The following is a 22,119-nucleotide window of genomic DNA, read 5'->3' as shown; positions in this document are numbered from 1 at the left end:
TTGAGTATCCTACTGAAAATTCTATCGAACAATTGAATATTTGAATAAACTATATTTTTGCTTGGTTCAAGAGCAATTATGAATACAAAAGAGAAAATACGAACTTTCACTTAACGCATGACTAAGTGGTTTCCTTTTTTATATATAATCAACAGTTTGTATTTCTTAAATTCACATTGTGCATAAAAGATAAGGCATTAATTTTACTAAAAGCATTAGCAGCCTTTGTCCATCTTCACTTAAGCAGCGAGCATTTTAGCTTCATGCTTCATTTATGAGCTTGGACCAGCTGACTAGGAATAGAATAAATATTCTTTGTCCTACTACAAGTTTTGGAAATGCTCAACTTGTTCAAACTAAAATGAAGAAACCTCAAGAGAAAAATATTTCCTTCATCTGACTTCACCAAAACCCTCCCCTGTTTGGGTACATGACCCATTTTACTCTGATTTCTCTCTGGGCATATTTGCCACGTTTTTCACCTACGTGACTCAAAATTCTGCCACTTACAGATCATCAGATTAAGCATATGTCCCACAGTGACTACAAGGAGTAAAAAGCACCGTGTATGTACTGCTTCAGTTGGGTTATACTGTACTTGTCACCGTAATAAACAAGCCACACATTTGACGGTACTCAATTAACAGAGTACTCTGCAGACCGCAGTTATGTTAGTAAAGTAGACTAATGTTAATCTCACTGATTTGCGCTATGTTAATTTCACCTTTGTTTCTCAGGTCCCGCGACCCGAGAAAGGTTCGTGTTACAACTAATGGCTGCTCGCCTTGCATTTCACGATGAAATGCTCCCACATTTTTGTCTTTTTTTCTTTTCTCAATTCGGCGTCACATCACATCTCTCACCCGCTGTCTTCCCGCTCCTCAACCAAATGGCTTCACTTCCGTGTCCACACATCGGTGACATAAGTGCGTTGTGTCACAGACGCCACTGCATGCTTACATCTTCGCGACCGTCTCTGCGGCAAAACTGATTTGCAGTTTTTCTTTCCAATTTGTTTTTTGAGGCGCAAAAATGCTAATTTTGATTCGCAAAATGCACCTGCCCGATGACAGCTAGGATAGGCTCCAGCACGCCCGCGACCCTCGTGAGGAGAAGCGGCTCAGAAAATGGATGGATAGAAAATAAATCTATTGCGCTGATAATTCGGGGGAAGACACCAACTGCATAAAAGCCAAGTTTTGTCTGATTTATGTCATGAGGGCTTGCTAATTGGATGCATCTGGCCATCCTGCATAACATTGTGCTTGAAACTTGAAAAACTGCTGTGGGAGAGGCCACCAATCATCACCGTGAACCAAAATGATCCAGATGCAAGGAAATGCAAAGTTGAAATATTGTTTGTCATAGGTGATACAGTATAGCATGACTCCTTCTTGTGACTGGCTCCAAGTCAGTCCTGCGATCATTCAGAAGCTCCAAGATTTAATTGCTGAATCGAGGATATACTGCGTTAACTTTTGTTTCTGGCATTTCAAACATGTTGACACCAGTGGAAAGGTTCTCGCTGCCGCCTCTCATTTTGCCTGTGCTACGCTTTTGCACCTGCCTTTAAGACACGATATTTAAATGCAAAATCAGCCGTCGCAATTTGTCTCAGCTTTGATAAATCACATTGCACATGCTACATTATTCTATTTGTCGGGCGGAAACCGCCTATGTCCAAATTTGTTAAATTTCATATTTTTTTCCTCAAATCAACAGTATGCTATTGGTCAGTTCGCACATGGGTCTGTTTTGCTTTTTGTGTTTTTTAGAAGTAATTGACCAACCTAAAGTGTTGAAAATGGCCTACTCTCCTTGACGATGCAATGTTAATGTACTCAACAAACATGCCGTTTTTTTGTTTTCCTTAAAACTGATATTTTTGGAGATGTGAGGATTTGGCCCGACACCAGCGATATACTCCATCGAGAATGCGCAAAAGGAATTGTGCAGCGTGTTTGACAGAAAGGATCCTAGTTAGTAAATCAGCTTCCACATTTGTTTAAGTGACCAATTACCAGTTTTTACACACACAAACCTTTAGTAAATCAGGCCCAAAGTGTGGATTTGCTTTCTAGCAGATGCCTTAGAGATGGACCTTAATTATTTCCTCCTAATGTTCTTTAATCTTCTTGTCCTCACGTGGTCTTTTAGTGTAGCGCTGTTCAAATTACTCGAGTTGTCTACCTGTAGATACATTAATTGAAATAATTTCCACAGCAATCACTCCACTGAGATTTTTGTGATGACTACAAATAGTTATACAACGTCCTGTGCCCGTCTGTTTTTTGATGCCCATAAAGCTATGGCTAATTACACTTGACATTTTAGTCTGATTGAACTAAAAGTGTGTCTAGTTCATTAAACCTAACTTTAAATTACAATCGGATTGAAGAAAAGGTCCCCTTGCCACTGCTGTATCTATAGCAGTGGGTTTCAACTGCGGTTGTTGTTGGGTTTTTTTCTTCCTGAATGCAGATTAGTTTCTCACAGAGGGAGTGGAGCCCACAGTTTAACCCCCTACCTTTGTGGGTCTTTGTCAGCTGTGAACGAATGTCCAAAATCCCAGCTTTCAACAGCTAAAGCTGCATGGATAAAACAGATTTCATTTAACTCGGACTCTTTTCCTTGCAAATAAACAACTTCACCCCCACTCACACACGCGTGCTGATCCACAAACTGCATGTATTCTTCATAACGGAGGTTATAAATGGTCTAGTGGCCAATCAATTAAAGTGGAAAACTATGAAGAAAAGCTTCATACAAATATTATGAAGTCCTAGTCAGAGTCTAGATTTAGGTTAACTGCCTAAGTAGACACTTTGGGTAACATTCAGCAACCTCTGTCTCACCAAAAAGATAATTTCGATGAGACTTTGCCCGCTGCAACAAAATATTGTGTTTGAGGGTATTTATGTTGGAGTTTGAGCCTGGTAGAAGGTGCAGAGGCCCAGCCGGGCCTCGCCTTTCCAGGATGCTGCCCCTCTCTCTGATCTACTGCACAACCAGGTCTCACAACCTCCCTTTGCTCCTCTCACTTAGGATCTGAGCTCATGCCGAAAGCCCTCTCCACCAGAATTGTAGGAGGAATCTGGTGGTTTTTTACTCTCATCATCATTTCCTCCTACACGGCAAACCTTGCAGCCTTCCTCACTGTGGAAAGGATGGAGTCCCCTGTTGACTCTGCTGATGAACTGGCCAAGCAGACCAAGATAGAATATGGATTGGTAGAGGATGGTGCGACTATGACTTTCTTCAAGGTCAGTTACATCTATATTACATCTTTAGCTGCACATTCCAGACCCCAAATTTTCTCAACTTGTGTCAGGCTATATTATATCACTTACTTACATTCGAGGGAAAAAAATGTCGAGGTTTAATAAAAGCATGTACTGAACATAAATATAATGTTGAAGTCCCCCACATCAAAACTCTCCCTCAGTGGGTTGTATTTTTGTTTATTATATGATGTGCTTAAAAACTGTGTCTTGATACAGTATTTAGACAAGAGTGTGATAGCCCAATGATAAGCATGATTAATATTGTTAATATGGGTGTGATTAAAACTTTGTCACTGTACAGGCAATACATTTTGATACCATTTCACTTGCTTGAGCGCTGCAGGTGATGAGTGATGTAATTGTTCATTGAGTCGGCAGCATGCAGTGTATACAGATTGAGTAGGTACTTAGAAGTACTTTATCAGGGTATGTAGAGTTGCAACACTGGCGAAAAAAAACAAGATGACATAATGGCAACAATAGATTAAAAACTAAAAGCAGGTTCTCTCTGCAACATTATTGATATTTGGGTTTGGACAATTTCTGTAAAAGTCTTCAAGAAAAATCATGAAAACAATTACTGCTAAAAATAAACAGTGTGTGGAAAAAAAAAAAAACATTTAACACAACAATCTATACAGTAATTACCATATACCAAGTCTTTCATCGCAGATTTATTGCCTGGCTGATTTTCAATAGGTTTTCTATTCTATCACATAATTTATAAGTCCAAAAGTCCTCCCAAAACCTCATCACTGCATATTCACGTACAGTATGCATACTAGTACAGTGTCCACAAATAACATTATTTGCTACTTCAATGACTGCAATAGTTTTTTGTCATAGGCGGGTGCATGGTACATACTGTAGTCATAACAATATCAACTCCTACAATGCCTTCAGTTTTGCAAAGACAGAAAATAGTTTGTGCTACTGTGACATGCTGTATTAAAAGTTTTGGAAAAAGTTATTTTCTCTTATTTTAATGACACACAATGCTCTTAAACAATATTTACAACACTAAACATCACATTTTAACGTACACGCAGTGTAGATTTTTGCCACACTTTGCGTGGTTCATCATTTGGACAGCAAAACTGGATTGTGACCCAAGATTCCTAATTCTTCCCGTTAGCTCTTGGTTTTGCATGTTCACATGAACAAAGGGGTTGTCCCAATTCTTTGTAAGGTTAAGGTGTAGGGCTAAGACGAATGGCTAATTACCCCTTGAAACTAAGTGTGGTCCAGGACCTCACTTGAAAGCGAGGGGTTTGAGACTCCACCCCCACTGACTGGCGAAGAGCTTGCTAACAAGACAGAATGGACAAAGACGGAAGTACATGAATGTACGTAAGCATAATTATTGATATTCATACTCATGATATTCATGTTTTTATCAATGTAAACACTAGCTATGTTTTTACTTGTTGGTAAATAGCTTGTTATAACGAGCTGACGCATCGCTACTCTACCGTCAGACTAAGGTCACAAATTCACAGCAAATGGACTTCATTACAATGCATTAAATTTTATGAACGATTCGACAGAATTATGAGACAGCTAAGTAACATTCAGAAGTTACATCGCTAATGTAGCACCGCTAGTAATGTTGCTTCTGATTACTTTGAGGTTTACATTCAATATAGTTTAGCTGTACTATAATCACTCATGTAATGCAGTATTTCATCGTCATGAAGCTGTTAGCTGTGAATATCCTCGTCTGAAATCATTTTACTTTATGGAAATGCACATGAGGCCAACGTAATAACTGGACTCATTATCCTCCACAGGGACAACCACCACAGAGACAACCGTCTTCGACAACAGCACACAGCTCTCCGGAATTACAAACCCAGCTTGTGCAAAAAAGACAACAGACATAAAATCCAATTCCAGAGTTCATTTTAGAGGAATATGAACAAAAGCGACATGAGATTGAGACAAAAACAGATTATAATTTTATTTTTTTACATCTTTCCAGTAAAAATGTAGATTCTGTATTTCAATTTGTGGTTTATGTTCTTAATGTTGTATTCTTATTTTTATTGTATATGTACGTTTGATACATTTTCTTTTTGTAGTGCATATTTAAAAATGTTCAAATGAAAAATTTGTGCAGTACCTGAACGTAAATACTTACACTACTACCATATCATAATATTGAAATTATCCCAAATGTGAATAATAATAAATAACTATTTTCTGTGTGCCTTTTTGATAGTTGCGTGCTTAAAGGCTGCACCTCAACGCTGCAAATTGTGAGATGCCTCATGGATTTTCAATGTTCCTTTGACAGTGACAATAAAGTTATATTCTACTCTGTTTTAGATTTTCTTTTTTTATATATAAAATGTTTGGTTATGTGTTTTGTGCTAGTTTTTATTGGTATCGTTTATTGGCTGACATTTGGCCATAAAGTCAGTTTGTTGAAATGTGTTCCTTCTAAAAAAAAAATTTGATCCGAGAGTAGTTAAAAATTAAATACTGTGTAGAAATGTATGCACCTTACCATGTGGTACGAAACATTTCTTATAAACAATTTCCAAATACCAGTCACATTTGGAAATTGCATATAAGCATAAACTGCCAGACAAATAGAAATTAAAAAAGCAATTTATAATAAATAAAAGAATAAATATAAAACATGAGCTGCATCTTTTACTGCAATGTTTTTGCCTGTGAAATATCGTATGCAGGTGGACTATTCTTTAGGTTGTATAAAATAAATTCTTAAGGACCTGACTTATGTATATGAACAGCTCCAGTCCGGCTTCAGTCTGTGCCACAGTGCAGAGACAGCCCTCTTAAAGATCATAAATGACCTGCTGATGGAGCACCATTCTCATCCTCCTCAACCTGAGCGTGGCCTTCGACACTACACCATTTCCACACCATCTGTCAGGGTTTCTGTAATGAGTTGGACCCAAACGCAGAGGCGAGAAAATGGACGGTTCAAGAATGAATGTTTACTGGCAGGCGACAGCTGCAGTTGTTTATGGAGATGTATTGAAATCTCTTGTTGATGTAGGATGTGAACCAGGAGAGAGCTCAACCAGTTACGTCGATGCTATACTGGAGACGGTGAAGAAGGATGGAGTGGTCTATTGTGTCAAAGGCGGCACTGAGGCCAAGGAGGAGAATGGAGAGGGAGCCAGAGTCTGAGGCAAGCAGGAGGTCATTAGTGACTTTAATTAGTGCTGCGGTTCTGTGATGGGTGCAGAATCCAGATTGAAAGGTCTCATTTAACAAAGAAGTGAAGATGAGTTCACAAACGACAGATTTTTTTGAGAATTTTTTTCATTAATGGGAGAAGGAGATCGACCCCAAGATACTTGAACTCCTCCACTTGGGGCAGGATCTCATCCCCGACCTGGAGAGGGCATGCCACCCTTTCCCGACTGCGGTGGCTGGGGAGAGGGAAGTCTGGGCGTCCCTGCTAAAGCTACTGCCCCCGCGACCCTACCCCGGATAAGCGGTAGAAAATGGATGGATGGGAGATGGAGATGGGGTGAAAATTTTCCAGGTTTTCAGGAGCCAGTCGAGGTTTTTTAAGTACAGGTGTGTGCAATTTTGAATGTGGAGTGGATAGTACCAAAGGAGAGTGATGAGTTGATGATATCCAGGATAAGTGGTGTGAGGCAGGGGACGCATGATTTGACAAGTGGAGATGGGAAAGGTTCCGATGGGCAGGTGGTAAGTTTGATCTTTAAAAAAATTTTGTTTAGGTCAGAGGACGTAATGGGCAAAAATGAGGCAAGGGTGAACTGTGGGATTTCAGTGGGGATTGAATGCAGAACAGGGCTGGATATTTTTGTGTGTGGAGAGCTGTTGATGTACAGATATACAGATGTTATCAATTTTAGTCCAGGGGGTTCTTGCATTTGTTCATCGTAAATGACTGAGTGATATTGCCCATTGGGTTGAGCTGTTTGTTGATGGTGGAGAAGAGAGAGTGGGAGTCACAGTGAATGATATCCGAGCAGAACACAGTGCAGGCTGAGATGAGTGAGGCTCTGTACAGGTTGGTATGGTCAGTGAAGGCTTGCTTAAGTACTGTGTGTCCGGTTTTCTTGAAAAGGCGTTCGTTGTCTGCATTGTTTTTTTCAGAGCGGAGCAACTGAAAGAGACAGCTGTTGTAGTAGTTGGAGCGAGTTGATTGAGAAAGATAAAGAGGATGATATTGTAATTTGAGACCAGTTCATCAGTGTTTGGTTCTTCAGGGAGGGTGGCTGTAGAGATGGTGTTCGATATGTAGGTGGAGAGGGTGCTGAGACAAAGAGATCTGAGGTTTCGGAAGGATGTGTTCCGACTATGGTTTTGCTGAGGGCTGGGAATATTTATATGGAAAGTTATGGCCAGGTGGTCTGAAATGGTGAGGTCAGAGTGAGAGAGGGTGTCAATATGAGGCCAGTGGAAAAAACCAAGTGTAAGATGTCTGCAAGTGTCCATCCATCCTTCCATTTTCTGAGCCGCTTCTCCTCACTAATGTCGCAGGCGTGCTGGAGCCTATCATCGGGCACCCTGAATTGGTTGCCAGCCAATCGCATGGCACATACAAACAAACAACCATTCGCTCTCACATTCACACCTACGGGCAATTTAGAGTTGTCAATTAACCTACCATGCATGTTTTGGGGATGTGGGAGGAAACCGGAGTGACCGGAGAAAACCCACGCAGGCACGGGGAGAACATGCAAGCTCCACACAGGCGGGGCCGGGGATTGAACCCAGGTCCTCAGACCTGTGAGGCAGACGCTCTAACCAGTCGTTCACCGTGCCGCCTGTCTGCAAGTGTGAGTAGGGAAATTGAAATTTGTTCATTCATTCATATTCCGTACCCCTTATCCTTACTTGGGTCGCGGGCGTGCTGGACCCCATCCCAGCTGACTCTGAGCAAGAGTATAAAAATAAACTACCTTTTGGACAGCGACGTGGAGTAAATGTCTTTTGCGGAGCATCAACGAATTATGATATGAAAGCCGATCAGCATAAAATGCTTATTATCGGCCAATACTGATAACGCCGATCAGATTGGTGTAAAGTCTATTATATATATATTATATTGTAGAATATTTAATGAAATCTACGAGGGATTTATAGGGGAAAACACAGAGGGGTCTAACTACCGAAAAAAAATAACACTAAGGGTAAACGAAGGGAAGCTAGGACCATGCGTTGCTGGACTAAAATTGAGCGTCAATAGGTTGCACAGTGTTGAGCAGGTACAAAGTTGGAGCTTGTGTGATGCAAGGATTTCCCCCCAAATTATAGGCACTAATCTTGTACATTCTGGCAACGCTTGTTGTGCTGTACCCACGACCATAGATCAGTTGTTCGGTGGGGATGGTGTTGTTGTCCCACGAGGGTGCGCTCCTAACTTTCCTGCCGAATGAACTTGTGGCGGGCTCAGCTCTTGCACTCAGCTGCGTGCGTGACTGGTACGGGATGCCGGTAGGTGCTTGCTAAGGGTCCGCCAAACAATCGCAGCTAGGAAAAGCAATCGAAGCCACTTGACCGGCTTCCTTAATCGAAAGCACCACCGTCCTCGTCCCAGCGGTGGCTCGCGCACATGGCTGCTGAAGGACAAAGGAAAAGAAAAGGGGAGGGGGTTGGCCGAATGACATGAAACAAAACTAAAGTTTCTCAAAACAATGCAGAAGTCCACAAAAACACAGATAATATTATTATTATTATTATTATTATGAACAGGAACTGTGACTTTGTGCTGCACCAGAACAGAACCTTTGATTTGCCGTGTCACCAGAAGAGGAACAGGAACCATGACTTTCTGCGGTACCGAGACAGGAACATGGGCCATGAGCTTCCGCGGTGAAGGAACAGGGTCTGCATCAGCTAAATCAGCCTATCGCCATGGATGTTGGGTAACATAGAAACAAGAGGAGCAAGTGTGGAGAAACTAGGGAAGATTAACTAGGGGAAACGGGTGGTACAAGATGAAGTAAAAGACTGGGCATGAGGTGATTCTGAGACAGGTTCAGAATGACTTGGACAGAGGCATTGACATACTTGACCAGGAAATAGAGGTGAAACAAAATGCGAAACGACGCGACTTGGAAACTGGTGCACAAAAACATGATGACAAAATTAAACCTTGACTTGGGCGCCTTGGTTGGCCACCACACGGATGTCCGGGATAGATGGCCAAACTGGGACCAAAGTAAAGATCATAAGGAATACATTTAGGTGTGGGCACACAGGGATCATAAAAAGGGAAAACTCGACAAAAACTGAATTGCACTAGAAAAACTATCAGGGACAAAGAAAGAATCTTGGAGAAATCTAAATCTGAGTCAGAATCTAAAATTGGAAAGGAGGTTGCATCAATTGGGGCTAATCTATAAAAACATGAACAAGTAAAATGGTAGGGCAAAATGGAAACTCATCACTTGAAAGACGAAGACGACAGCAGGATACTGGTGAGCATGACAGAGAGGTGAGAACAATAGGCTGAGGGTTACCTCAGTCGACAGGTTGAGGGCGATGGCAAGCAGACGGACGACGTGTAGGGCGACGTCGTGCACTTCCCGCTATGTCTTTATTTCGTCGGGTCATTCTGTCACATACAGTATATGGGGGTTTTGTGGTGATGTAGAGGCAAAAGTGGATCAGAATGCAAGGAAGCAGCAAAGGCAAGGCAGGGAAGCAGGAGTAATTTTTTTTTTTTGTGACCCGACGCAGACTGAAAGAAACCAGGGAACTAAATGTAAACAAAATGACAAAACAACGAGGCACACCAGGACAAGACACGTGGTGCTGGTGCTATCTCAGCTTGAATAACAGCTGTTCTAACATTTTCTTTTCCATTCAACTATGCATTAAAATATGTGCACAGGTGCTCGTCACAGACAACATTGTGGTTAATATGTCTTCAAAAATGCGAGACTCACATTCATTCATTCTACAACTATGGTTTCAATTTTACCCTCTTAATAACTAAACATCAACAGTTGGCTGGGGGCAGCAGACATGATAGTAACAGAAGCAGATCAGACATTTGATGGGTCTTTCAACAATGTGCTGCAAGACCAGTTTCAAAATCAAATGTGAGGGTGTAAAGTTGGTGAGGGTAGGACAAACTGTATTATGCCATTTCTCGACAAATGAAAACTCTTCCCAGGTGTTTTAATAACAAGTCTGTGAAAATGCTTTGGTGAAAATATCAAAAGAATCAAGAATTACAGCATATATCGTATCGTCTATTTTACAGTCCTCTGGGGATCAGCCTGTTTTGGGGAAGCAATCTTGTCTTGTGCAAATGTGCCAATACTACCTCTAACTGGTACAACTGATGAGATTTAAAACAAAGGTGCTGAAATTAACTTATATGAATAAATATTATTGAGAGATCTTAGAATTTCTTAAAGGAACTAGTTAATGGCAAGAACATTGCCATGTATTCCATAGTTCTGGATTTACAAATGATGTCTGCAGAAATAAAATCCCCCACAATAGACTCACTAGTAATCTTAGGCTTGTTTTATATATGTGTGTGGGGGTGTGTGTGTGAATCTGTGTAAGCATCTCAGGGTTAACTTCCAATTTGTACTGTCTGAAAAAGTTAGAAATCTCGATTTCGCGCTCATAATTTTCGGTTGGCAGGTGGTGGAGGGCAACGTCCTCAATATGCAAAATGGCATCTTTGGGGACGTCAAGCCACATGGTTGGATTTGGCAGGGCGAGTCTCGTTGTGGTGTCATGGTGGTCATAACTCAGCGTTGCGCTTAGTGCTGGTGTGTTGACTCGCCACTTGGACCCAACAATTTCTGCGTGAGTCGTAGTAACCTGGTAGCGAGGTGTAGCTTCTTCTCTACACCGCAACCCATCCTTCATGGGCTTCAGGCCACAAATCCCATCCGCTACATCTCGGATGAACGGCTTACTGGGACACAGGTAATGGATGTCTTTGGTGTGGATGCACATGTGCAAATTTGGCGCCAGATACAGATCAGGGTTACTATCGTGATAGGCGACTACCGCGGGAGTACTGATTCGGACGTATGTGTCGCTTTGCCAGGTGCCAGCATTAATTATGTCTTTTAGGTGATAGATGTTGCGGGAGTCAATAAAAAAAAGTAACAAGGAAGGCTACTTCTCGGAACTCAGGGTTGACATACAGGACAGTGGAACTCCTGAGAGAAAAGGCCAAGTGGGCTTGGACAGGGCCGAGGGAGGCAGCAGCCAGGAGTAGGCCCCCGACAAAATGCTTTGAACGTCTGGGGATTCCGCTGAGATCGGCCTGAGTGCCGGCGAATTTTTCAAATTGCTGGAGCATGTGAGTGGTGTCGAAGGCGGCATGGTGGGATAGCCTTGCGAGACTATGTGGCTCCTGCGTAGTTGGTTTTGGCGGACGTCCCGACGGTACTAAGGCTACACGCGTCACCGGTGGGGGCGCTGCGCATACCTGTTATTTCGGTCATTATGTTTTTGGTTTGCGGCGGAGCAGCGCTTTTCGATTTCACCAGTGTCTCAGTCGGGCGTCTGCGTTGTCGGACATGGTGCGGTCCTTGACTGCTTGACCGGTCCGGTCTCAGTGTGTGGACCATCCTCACTTTTGTGCATGATGCATCGTGGGCGGAGTCTTGTGTGACCCCCCTTTCGCACCGTGAGGCCACGAATGGCGATGAAGTGCGCATCACGGAGGCGCAATAACCAAAGTCCACGATAATGCGAATGCGCAGGTGCAGAAACGGAAGTCAAGCTTATGGAGAAACGGAAGTCAAGCTTGCGCAGCGCGCAGGAAGGAAGAAGAGAAGGAGCGCCGGTCACGGCAAGCCACAGAAAGATCAAAAGAAAGGCAGGCAACTTTGCCAAAACGAACAATGTGGAACAGAAGAGGAAGGCTGGGAACCAGCACAAAAGGAGGCTCACATCACCAGTGGATGCTGCAGGTGATCAAAACGAGCCGGGGCCCAGGGATGGCCTGAGGGAGAGGTGGGTGGGTAGGGTGGGTAAAACGGCATGGAGGTGCACTTGGCAAGTTCCAGAGAACAAGTGCACGGGGAAGTCTGAGGTCTCTAAGGAGAGACAAAACCCACATGTCCTGTGCTGTTGAAGCCATGCATGTGTGAAAGTCCCGGAAGAAGCCAGATGACTTAGCGGCCCTCGACAGAGCGGGGCAGCTCTGTCGAGAAGTCACTATGAAGCTCAGCGTGATGGCTGAAAATGCAGTCCATTGTTTAGGGACCGGGTCCACAAATTTCTTTTCAAAGGGCGCAAGTTTTGTATTTATTAGGGGCTCGACTGGCCTCAAAAGGTCAAGAGCAAGTCCGGTGTCGCAGGAGCGATCCCTGCCGGGCCTGCTTGGTAACGCAGGTGCAGTCCCCCCGTTTGTAAGATCGTCAACCGGTTGCGGTTGTATTCGATGGGTTTGAGTGCGGCCCAGTTGCAAGTCTGTTAGGCTGCAGTTTAATGAGTCTTTAGCGAATGATGTGGCGTGTTTGGTTAGCACTTCCCGCAAACTCTGTCGTTTTTCATCGGAACTTAGGGGTCAGCATCTCCTAGGATCTGTTGCACGTGAGTTTCAACGTCAGGATAAGGGAGTCGGCGACTATCGCACTGTGTCACTGGTGCAGGCGAGTTTGTTCGCGATGGGTTTGAGGGAGTGGGTGAAGTCGCGGAGGACCCACTTTCGGGTGCAGCTGGAATTGTACTGAGCGTATGGATCATGAGGTGTTGGTCTGTAGCCAGGTCCACTCTGATGATGTCATCACACTCAGTAGGACCCACTGGAACTAGAGCAATGTGTCGTGAAGGGACAGTGAGTTGGACTCCACCAGAGCTAGCCAATGGGAAGAGGTTTAGCGGGAGGTGACCAATCACGGGGACCGTGATATTGAAGTCGTGGAAGTCGGAGCAGATCAAGTGGCCAAGCGTAGTGGATCTGGGGATGTGAATGTCTTGTGTGGTTGTGAATCAGCAGCACGGTTGTTTGGGAAGCGTGTAGGAGGGGTGTGGCATGCAGTCACAAGCCCAGGTCATTAAACCCGGGCGAACGCTGAAAGAACGCATGCGGTTACGGCTTGGTTAGTGCGCACGACCAGTCGGATAGGGAAGTTGATAGTTGACGCTGTTACTGTAACTTCGTCTTCGCTCAAAACTTCTCAAGCGTCGGGGATGGTTTGTCCCGACTTAAGGTTTAACGGTTGGCGGAGCCGCCATTAGTGTGTGACCACAAAACATTGTTAATATTGTCAACTTGAACGGCCAGTCGGACAAGTACATCCGCGCCAACATAAGCTTTATGCGGCAAATTGGACTACTCAGAAGCAGTGAGTTAACGAGCGATGGTTCCATTGCAGGTTTAGGGCGCATATGCCCACTGCAGTGACGGCAGACAGTGGCACGGTGTTAACGGGAAAGCTAAATGCTTTCAGCGTTAACTGAGGGTCATGATGCTTAAGTCGTAGGTTGTCAAACAGTGCCTGAGAGATTGCCGATTTGTCAGCCCACAAGGCCAGGATGACGTCGTCTGTTGGGCAGTCATGCAAATTAATTCCACAAGCAACATTGGGGCCGTAGCGCTCTTCATGCGGTGGTTGGACAAGATGGCAGAGAAATGTGTCAAGTTATCTAAGTCGGTTCAGCAGTGGCATGGTGGCTACAGGGAACTCGACGATGTCGTCAATGGGGGTGTCGTTACTTGAAGGAGTGCGGCCTGACAGGTCGCCATCCTCCGAGTGGTCCCACCCCAGGCCCTGGCTTGAGGACAGTTCCCAACTTGGTGGTGGTAATGCTTGTTCCACCTGCGCCCACAGTTGAAGATTTTTGTAATCGATTAGTGACTCAAACGGGCAGAACAGGTCTTGGCCGAGAGGGAGGCTACCCCCTCATTCAACTCTGTCTCGTCAGAAACTTAGAATCTCGCACACCGGCTCCGTCTCTCTCCCTGTCTCCCTTGTCCCAGAGCGAGCTTCTGTAGCCACAGATCAGACTGCAAACGTACAGTACCTGCCTTCGGCCTGTATCCAGCTCACATTGCACCCGAACCCCTTCGTCCAATCTAAAGGTGGTGAGCCCAAGGGAAGGGGGACTTACGTTGTCTCTTCGGGCTGTGCGTAGCGTAGTCATGCAGGCTCAACCACTAGGTGCTCACTATCAAGCCTCACCTCCAGGCCTGGCTTCAGAAGGGGTTGCAGTGATGCATTCAGGCCAGGAAAAATGTGATCCAACTATTTCTCACCATATTGTCACATATGGAGAGGAGCTGGACCCAAGAGCAGGCGGAGGCAGATAGATAGCGATGAACAGTTTATTTAAGAGGTGGTTGTGGGTGCGTTGGCTGGCACTGGCGTGGACAGGTGGAACACAGGGGAAATACTGGGAACGAGGAGAGACACAGGAGTCAAAAAGTTAATCAAGGAACAGTGTGGCTTACATGAGGTAAGTGGGTCGTGGTACCGCTGGAATAAGCTGCAAGACTTTAGCGAGGATTTCCGGGAACAGGCAGGCTTATGTGTAGGTGGTGACGAGGGCTGATTGGAGACAGGTGTGCAGCTTGGGGAAGGTTCTGAAAGAGAGAGGGGAGGGGAGAGAGAGGGCGCAAAGCGACATCCAGGCTCCAAAATCTGTACTGCAGCGAAGTACATGACACGTAGGAGGGTTCTTCGTCATGATTTTTCGGGTTCCTCATCTTGGACCTGTTTCACCTGGATCTGATCAACAACCTAAAAGTTCTTCTTCTTCTGGTATCTTCAGTTCATGATGGCAGCGACAAAATTTAAAATCAAAACAATTGCAACATTCGGTCTGCCAATAAAAAAAAATACAACAAAACTCCATCATGCAGCATGATAATGATGCGAAACAAACTGGCATTCAACAAAGGAGGGGCAAGAAGTGGAAGCTTTAGACTGGCTAAATCAATCTCTAAACTTTAACCCTGTAGAACCTGCATTCAACCTGCTAAACTGAGCCAGGGGGCACCAAACTTTTTGAAACCAAGAGCTACGTCTTGTTACCGATGAACACGAACGGCTACCAGTTTGATACCCATTTATGAAACAACAAATTTGCTCAGATTATTATATGTGTTATCATTCATAATTATTCATATTCATTATTATTAAAGAAATTGATCATATTAATGATTTCTCACATAATTTATTAACAATGATTTAGGAATCAGATTAGTATTAATACTGAACACTTTATTTCTTTAAATCTCTGCAAGTGTAGGGAATCACAATGTCACATTTTCATCGGCACTAACAATTTGTTAATAAATCATGAACGATAGTGCATGCATCATGTTTGTACAAATGTATTATGAATTATGTAAAACACAAAGATCTGCTGCAGATTTTTAAATGTTATCACTTGTATCATGTTATCACTTGTAACCAAATCTGAAATTAAAAAAAAAAAATTTCAATATTTTAATTTAATTTTGCCATGGCACTGCCATGTTGTCTTTGTTAGTGGGAAGGCTGTCCACAAGTGAATTGTAATCTGGGGTGTAATTTCACACTGCAACTCTGAGTGAGTCTTGCAGGTGTCCATCAGTGAGACATGTTCTGTGTTTGTTTTTGATAAAGTTCATGTCAGAAAAGGCAGATTCACACAGATAGGTTGATCCAAACTAGCTGGCAACCTTAATAGCTGCTGTACAGACACCACTGTACTGGTCTGTGTCAACAAGACACCAAATGTTTGGTGCAGCCTGATAGGCTTTGAGGTTCAGCTCATTTTGCAATGTTACATATTCTAATCGACCCCTGTACAGCATCCAAGCTGAAGATTGCAGTTAGTTTCTCAGTAATGTACTGTATGTTGTGTCCACGTTCAAGAAAGGGTTGGAAATTAACAACATACAAGGCTCAAGCTGACAAAGGTCACAAAACCTGTTCTCAAACTCTTGCTCAAGTCTGTTTATGACTTGAGAGTACTTTTCTACAACATTGTCAAAAGTCTCATGTACATAAGCATTGTCTTTCAGCATCATCTGCACAGAAGGAAAGTGCAGCACCTTTTTTCTCTGTAAATGTACAGAGAAAATGTTCATCTGAGCTTTAAATGCATTTAGAGTACTTATATCAGCAACAGTCTGACGTTTGCCTTGCAGCACAGTTCAAATGGTTCAGTTTCACTGTAATCAGAATCATCTTTATTTGTTTTTAGGATTTTTTTTTTTTAGGATGTCAAAAACATAAGGAATTTGTCTCCGGTCGTTGGAGCCACTCGAGTACAACAACAGACAGTCAATTGACAGAGAATACATTTGAAAAATAAAGACATTGAAAAAACAGTCACTGAGCAATAAAAGGTTGCTAGTAATCTGGTAATGCAATCTATTGAAGATCTGTGTGAAGACTGGAGCAAGCTGGTCTGTGCAGGATGGGGACACAAGGTTTGGGCCTGCTGCTTTGTTGATCTTTTGTTGTTTGAAGATGTGTCTTACCTCCTGTTCATGGATGGTAAATGAAGGAGGGGGAGTCAGAGGTGCGATGGTGGTCGATGGTCCGGCTTTGTGGGTGTGAGGTGTGAAAGTGTCCTTTTCAAATCTGCATTAGAAGGTGTGTAAGTCATCGGCTAGTCTTTTATTGTTCTCATCTTTTGGGGGGTGGGGTTGGTCGCTTGTAATTGGTTAGCGATTGTAGTTCATGCCAAAGTGATTGAGTCATTAGCAGCAAACTGTTTTTCTAACTTAACTGCATTGTTTCTCTTTGCGATGTTAATTTCTTTCGTCAGCTGGTTTCTCGCGCGATTATACAAGGCCCCATCCCCACTTCGATATGTGTCCTCTTTAGCCGGACGAAGTTGCTTAAATTTGGCAGTGAACCACAGCTTGTTGTTATTGAACGTGCAAAATGACTTTGCTGGGACACACACCTCTTCACAGAAACTGATATAGGATGTGACAGTGTCAGTATATTCTTCCAGGCTGCCAGCTTAATTTTCAAAGACACGCCACACCATTTGATTTCTCTCAAAAGTGGGGGGACTAAAAAAACTTACTCAAAAGGGAGGCATCACATGCTCAAATCCGATCACTTTTGCACATAACGCCTGCTGGTGAATGATGCCATGGTATTGCAGAAACTGTGTCTTACCTTTACAGTGAGCAATGAATCCGTTATGTCACCCGATCTCAACAGGAGCCCCATCTGTCGTCCCCAATAACAGTTTTCACCTTTTGCTCCGCAAAAAAAATTCCTTCATAGTATTATAGATGTCAACTCCCCTCGTAGTTCTTACATTTATCATCACTGCTACTTTGAAAACCTCCCCGTCCGGAAATTACGTCTATTTCTTTCTTCATCAACAGGTGTGTAGCTCTCAATGCTGCTTCTGTTATTTTTGGGGTGTTTTTCATTGGTATCGTGCAAAAAGACTACTGGTTGCACAAAGGTGCCTTCAAGACTTCCATCCATCTTCTACCGCTTATCCGACATCGGGTCACGGGGGCAGTAGCTTTAGCAGGGATGCCCAGACTTCCCTTTCCCCAGCCACTTCATCCATCTCTTCCGGGGGGATCCCGAGGCATTCCCAGGGTGGAGAGCTGGTCCACTGTTCCACGGCCAGGACGAAAACCACACTGCTCCTCCTGAATCTGGGATTCAACTTCCCGACGGACCCTCCTCTCCAGCACCCCTGAATAGACCTTACCAGGGTGGGTGAGGAGTGTGATCACCCTGTAGTTGGAACACACCACCACCCCAGTCTGCCAATCCAGAGGCACTGTCCCCGTTGGCCACGCGATGTTGCAGAGGCGTGTCAACCAGGACAGCCCTACAACATCCAGAGCCTTGACGAACTCCGGGCGAATCTCATCCACCCCCGGGGCCCTGCCACCAAGGAGCTTTTTAACCACCTCGGTGACCTCAACCCTTAGATATAGGAGAGCCTGCCTCAGAGAACCCAGAATCTGCTCCCTCATGGGAAGGTGTGTCGGTGGAATTGAGGAGGTCTTCGAAGTATTCTCCCCACCAGCTCACAACGTCCCGAGTCGAGGTCAGCAGTGCCCCATCCCCACTATACACAGTGTTGATGGTGCACTGCTTTCCCCTCCTGAGACGTCGGATGGGGGACCAGAATTTCCTCGAAGCCGTCCGGAAGTCTTTCTCCATGGCCTCACCGAACTCCTCCCATGCCGAGTTTTTGCTTCAGCGACCACCAAAGCTGCATTCCGCTTGGCCAGCCGGTACCCATCAGCTGCCTAAGGAGTCCCAAAGGCCAAAAAGGCGCAATAGGACTCCTTCTTCAGCTCGACGGCATCCCTCACCATTGGTGTCCACCAACGGGTTCGGGGATTGCCGCCACGACAGGCACTGACCACCTTATGGCCACAGCTCCAGTCGGGCGCCTCAGCAATGGAGGCGCGGAACATGGTCCACTCGGACTCGATGTCCCCCGCCTCCCCCGGAACATGAGCAAAGTTCTGTCGGAGGTGGGAGTTGAAACTCCTTCTGACAGGGGATTCCACCAGACGTTCCCAGCAGACCCTCACAATACATCTTCCCCCACCATCGGAGCCAACTCACCACCAGGTGGTGATCAGTTGACAGTTCCGCCCCTCTCTTCACCCAAGTGTCCAAGACATGCGGCCGCAAGTCCGATGGCACGACCAAAAGTCGATCATCGAACTGCGACCTAGGGTGTCCTGGTGCCAAGTGCACGTGTGGAACCCTTATGCTTGAACATGGTGTTCGTTATGGACAACCCGTGACGAGCACAGAAGTCCAATAACAGAACACCACTCAGGTTCTGATCGGGGGGCCCGTTCCTCCCAATCACGCCCTTCCATGTCTCACTGTCATTGCCCACGTGAGCATTGAAGTCCCCCAGCAGAACGATGGAGTCCCCAGCGGGAGCGCTCTCAAGCACCCCCTCCAAGGACTCCAAAAGGGTGGGTACTCTGAACTGGTGTTTGGTGCATAGGCACAAACAACAGTCAGGACCTGTCCCCCCACCCGAAGGTGGAGGGAGGCTACCCTCTCGTCCACGGGGGTGAACCCCAACGTACAGGTGCCGAGCTGGGGAGCAATAAGTATACCCACACCTGCTCGGTGCCTCTCACCGTGGGCAATTCCAGAGCAGAAGAGAGTCCAACCCCTCTCGAGAGGACTGGTACCAGAGCCCATGCTGTGCGTGGAGGCGAGTCCGACTGTATCTAGTCGGAACTTCTCGACTTCACACACCAGCTCAGGCTCCTTCCCTGCCAGAGAGGTGACATTCCACGTCCCAAGAGCCAGCTTCTGGAGCCGGGGATTGGATCGCCAAGGTCCCCGCCTTCGGCCACCGCCCAGCTCTCACTGCACCCGACCCCTATGGCCCCTCCCACAGGTGGTGAGCCCATGGGAAGGGGGACCCACGTTACCCTTTCGGGCTGTGCCCGGGCGGGTCCCATGGGTGCAGGCCCGGCCACCAGGTGCTCTCCTTTGAGCCCCAACTCCAGGCCTGGCTCCAGAGGGGGGCCCCAGTGACCCGTGTCTGGGCAAGGGAAACCTGAGTCCATAATTTGTCTTCTTCATAAGGGGGATAAGCCGTGCTTTGTCTGGTCCCTCACCTCGGACCTGTTTGCCATGGGTGACCCTGCCAGGGGCATAAAGCCCCAGAAAACTTTGCTCCTAGGATCATTGGGACACACAAACCCCTCCACCACGATAAGGTGACGGCTCAAGGAGGGTCCTTCAAGACTTTTTCCAGTGAAAATTATATTTTCGTTCTTTTGTCTGGCATGTTTTTTTTTGGGAGGGTTAAATCATCTCGTCATTGTGCCTGCTAGCTTCACTCCAAGAATGCTACGGTTTGGCCACATGGTACAATACGACCTTTGAACACAACTTTTTATTTTTTTCCACCTGTCCTATTCTGCTGCATGGCCATGCAGAATGGTGTATCTGTGTGCCTTTTGTGCTGGAACAGTTTTGCTGAGTCTCTTCTAACCAGTGACAAATAGTCAAACACAATTTTGTAACTGATCCACATAAATAAAGCTAAACTGAAAAGATAATAAATAAATACACTGATTTAAAGCAAACATTTAATTTCTTATTGTGTTAGATGCAGCAATCAGTTGAGTATTGATGAAGCCAGCCAAATGCAGAGGGCAGTTGCCCATAATGCACCCACCGAGGTGTTAAAAGCACACATACATGATGGTTGGGGTGTGGAGTAGCAGTACACACAAATAATATGTACAGACATCAAAATTCAAATCCAGGAATAAAATTTACAACATACTTACTGTTTCGGTAATTACTGACTCGTGCTGGAAAATAGTATAATGGTGGCTAATTATGTAAATGACTGCGAAGGACGGTCTCTAAAGCATACAAGCGTTTCACTCGTCTCTCGTGCAGAATTCCCTGTGGACTGCTGCTACAACAAAACTGAATAATTTATTAAGCAAACACCCACTGCTGCAGAGACTTGCTTGTTAGCTAATAAAATCACATCTTGTTAAAGGTTGGGCTGGATTTTTTTACCTTGTGGGTGTAATTGGGAGATGCCAGTAAATGTGTAAACCAAAGAGAAAATGTTTTTTTCTGAATCTTCAGTCTTTACAAATGCAGATCGTTTTGCATGCACCACAAAATAATAGGAGAAACACTGTAATTATTAAATCAGGGAAAACTCATGGAAATGGTGTTAATGATACCAGAGGGAATAAGAGTCACAAAAAGCTCTCTGGCTCAATGAGGACGCAAATCACAATTGGTGGCCTGTTATCGTGGAATATCTATAATGTAGGTAATATCCCAATTAATGTGCAAAATCTAGTTGTTTTTTTTTGTTTTGTTTTTTTAAATTAGAAATTACGAGTTACTCTTTACTTGAGTAGTTTTTTCACTGAGTACTTTCTTACTCTTACTTAAGTAAATATTCGGAGGACTACTTTTACTTGAGTCGTATTATTCTAAAGTAACAGTTCTCTTCGTTTGGCTACTCTCCCCACCATTGGTCCTAGATAAAAGAGTCTGTCTGTTTGATAGGTCTAAATACCACCAGTGTCATTTCTAGATCCTCTTATTTTAGCACTCCTAAAAATAACACTCGTGATAGGAGTAACTGTAATACATTTTATTTGTTGTTGATTTTGTATATATATTAATAGATCATAACTGATTGCTGTATAGAATTCAATATATCAGTTACAATACATTCATGAGCCACAATACTAGCAACAGCTGCATCAAATCAGTTCCAGTAATACATACTGTACATGTATATACAGTATATTGTGGTGGTGTATATGCCAAAATCCTAAAAACTCTGGATAAATCTGTAATACAGTACAATCTGTTTTCGGCTAGACTTCCAAATTGAGGAATTTCAAACTGAACTACCCTTTTTACCTCTACCCAAATTTGACACAGCTCCTTGGTCAGAGATTCATCAAGGTAACCGTTATTATTATAATTTTGTATTTTTTTTTGGGGGGGGAGGGGCATGAATCTAAGTAAATAACTATATGTTGATGTTTTTGCAAAACAATAAATTAATGGATCACAATAATAATTGTATTTTAGCATTAAACATATAATATTGGCCAATGAGTTCCTAAATATACTTAATTAACATCATATCTGCAAAATCACCACAATAGAGGGGAAAAATGCAATGTAGCCATTGTTTAGAGACTTTTACAGTCCCAGGTGTAGTACACAGCAAGATCACACACACAAAATTAAAATAAAACATTAATTGGATTTAAATTTAAGAGCGCATGCTCGAGGGAATTATCACTTGCCTTATACATATTTAATATCCCACTGTGTGTCACAATGTAGTACTGTGTTTTTTTATTTCTGCCCATTTCTCAAGTTAGTACTCAGTTATTTGGGTTTTCTTCCATCTCAAGTGAAATATCCAC

General features: G+C 44.2%; 1 protein-coding gene across 1 annotated transcript in view; it reads left to right on the top strand.

Annotated features, from left to right (window-relative positions):
• grik2 (glutamate receptor, ionotropic, kainate 2) overlaps positions 1-22,119 on the top strand; it is a 278,259-nt gene that overhangs the window by 211,577 nt on the left and 44,563 nt on the right. The window contains exon 13 of the mRNA XM_061673582.1: positions 3,046-3,263. Coding sequence (XP_061529566.1) covers positions 3,046-3,263 — 218 coding nt within the window. The remainder of the gene's footprint in view (positions 1-3,045; positions 3,264-22,119) is intronic.

This window comes from Phycodurus eques, chromosome 4, assembly GCF_024500275.1.
Source record: "Phycodurus eques isolate BA_2022a chromosome 4, UOR_Pequ_1.1, whole genome shotgun sequence".
NCBI lineage: Eukaryota > Metazoa > Chordata > Actinopteri > Syngnathiformes > Syngnathidae > Phycodurus > Phycodurus eques.
Note: the sequence above shows the minus strand (reverse complement) of the source record. Positions and strands in the feature narration are given on the sequence as shown.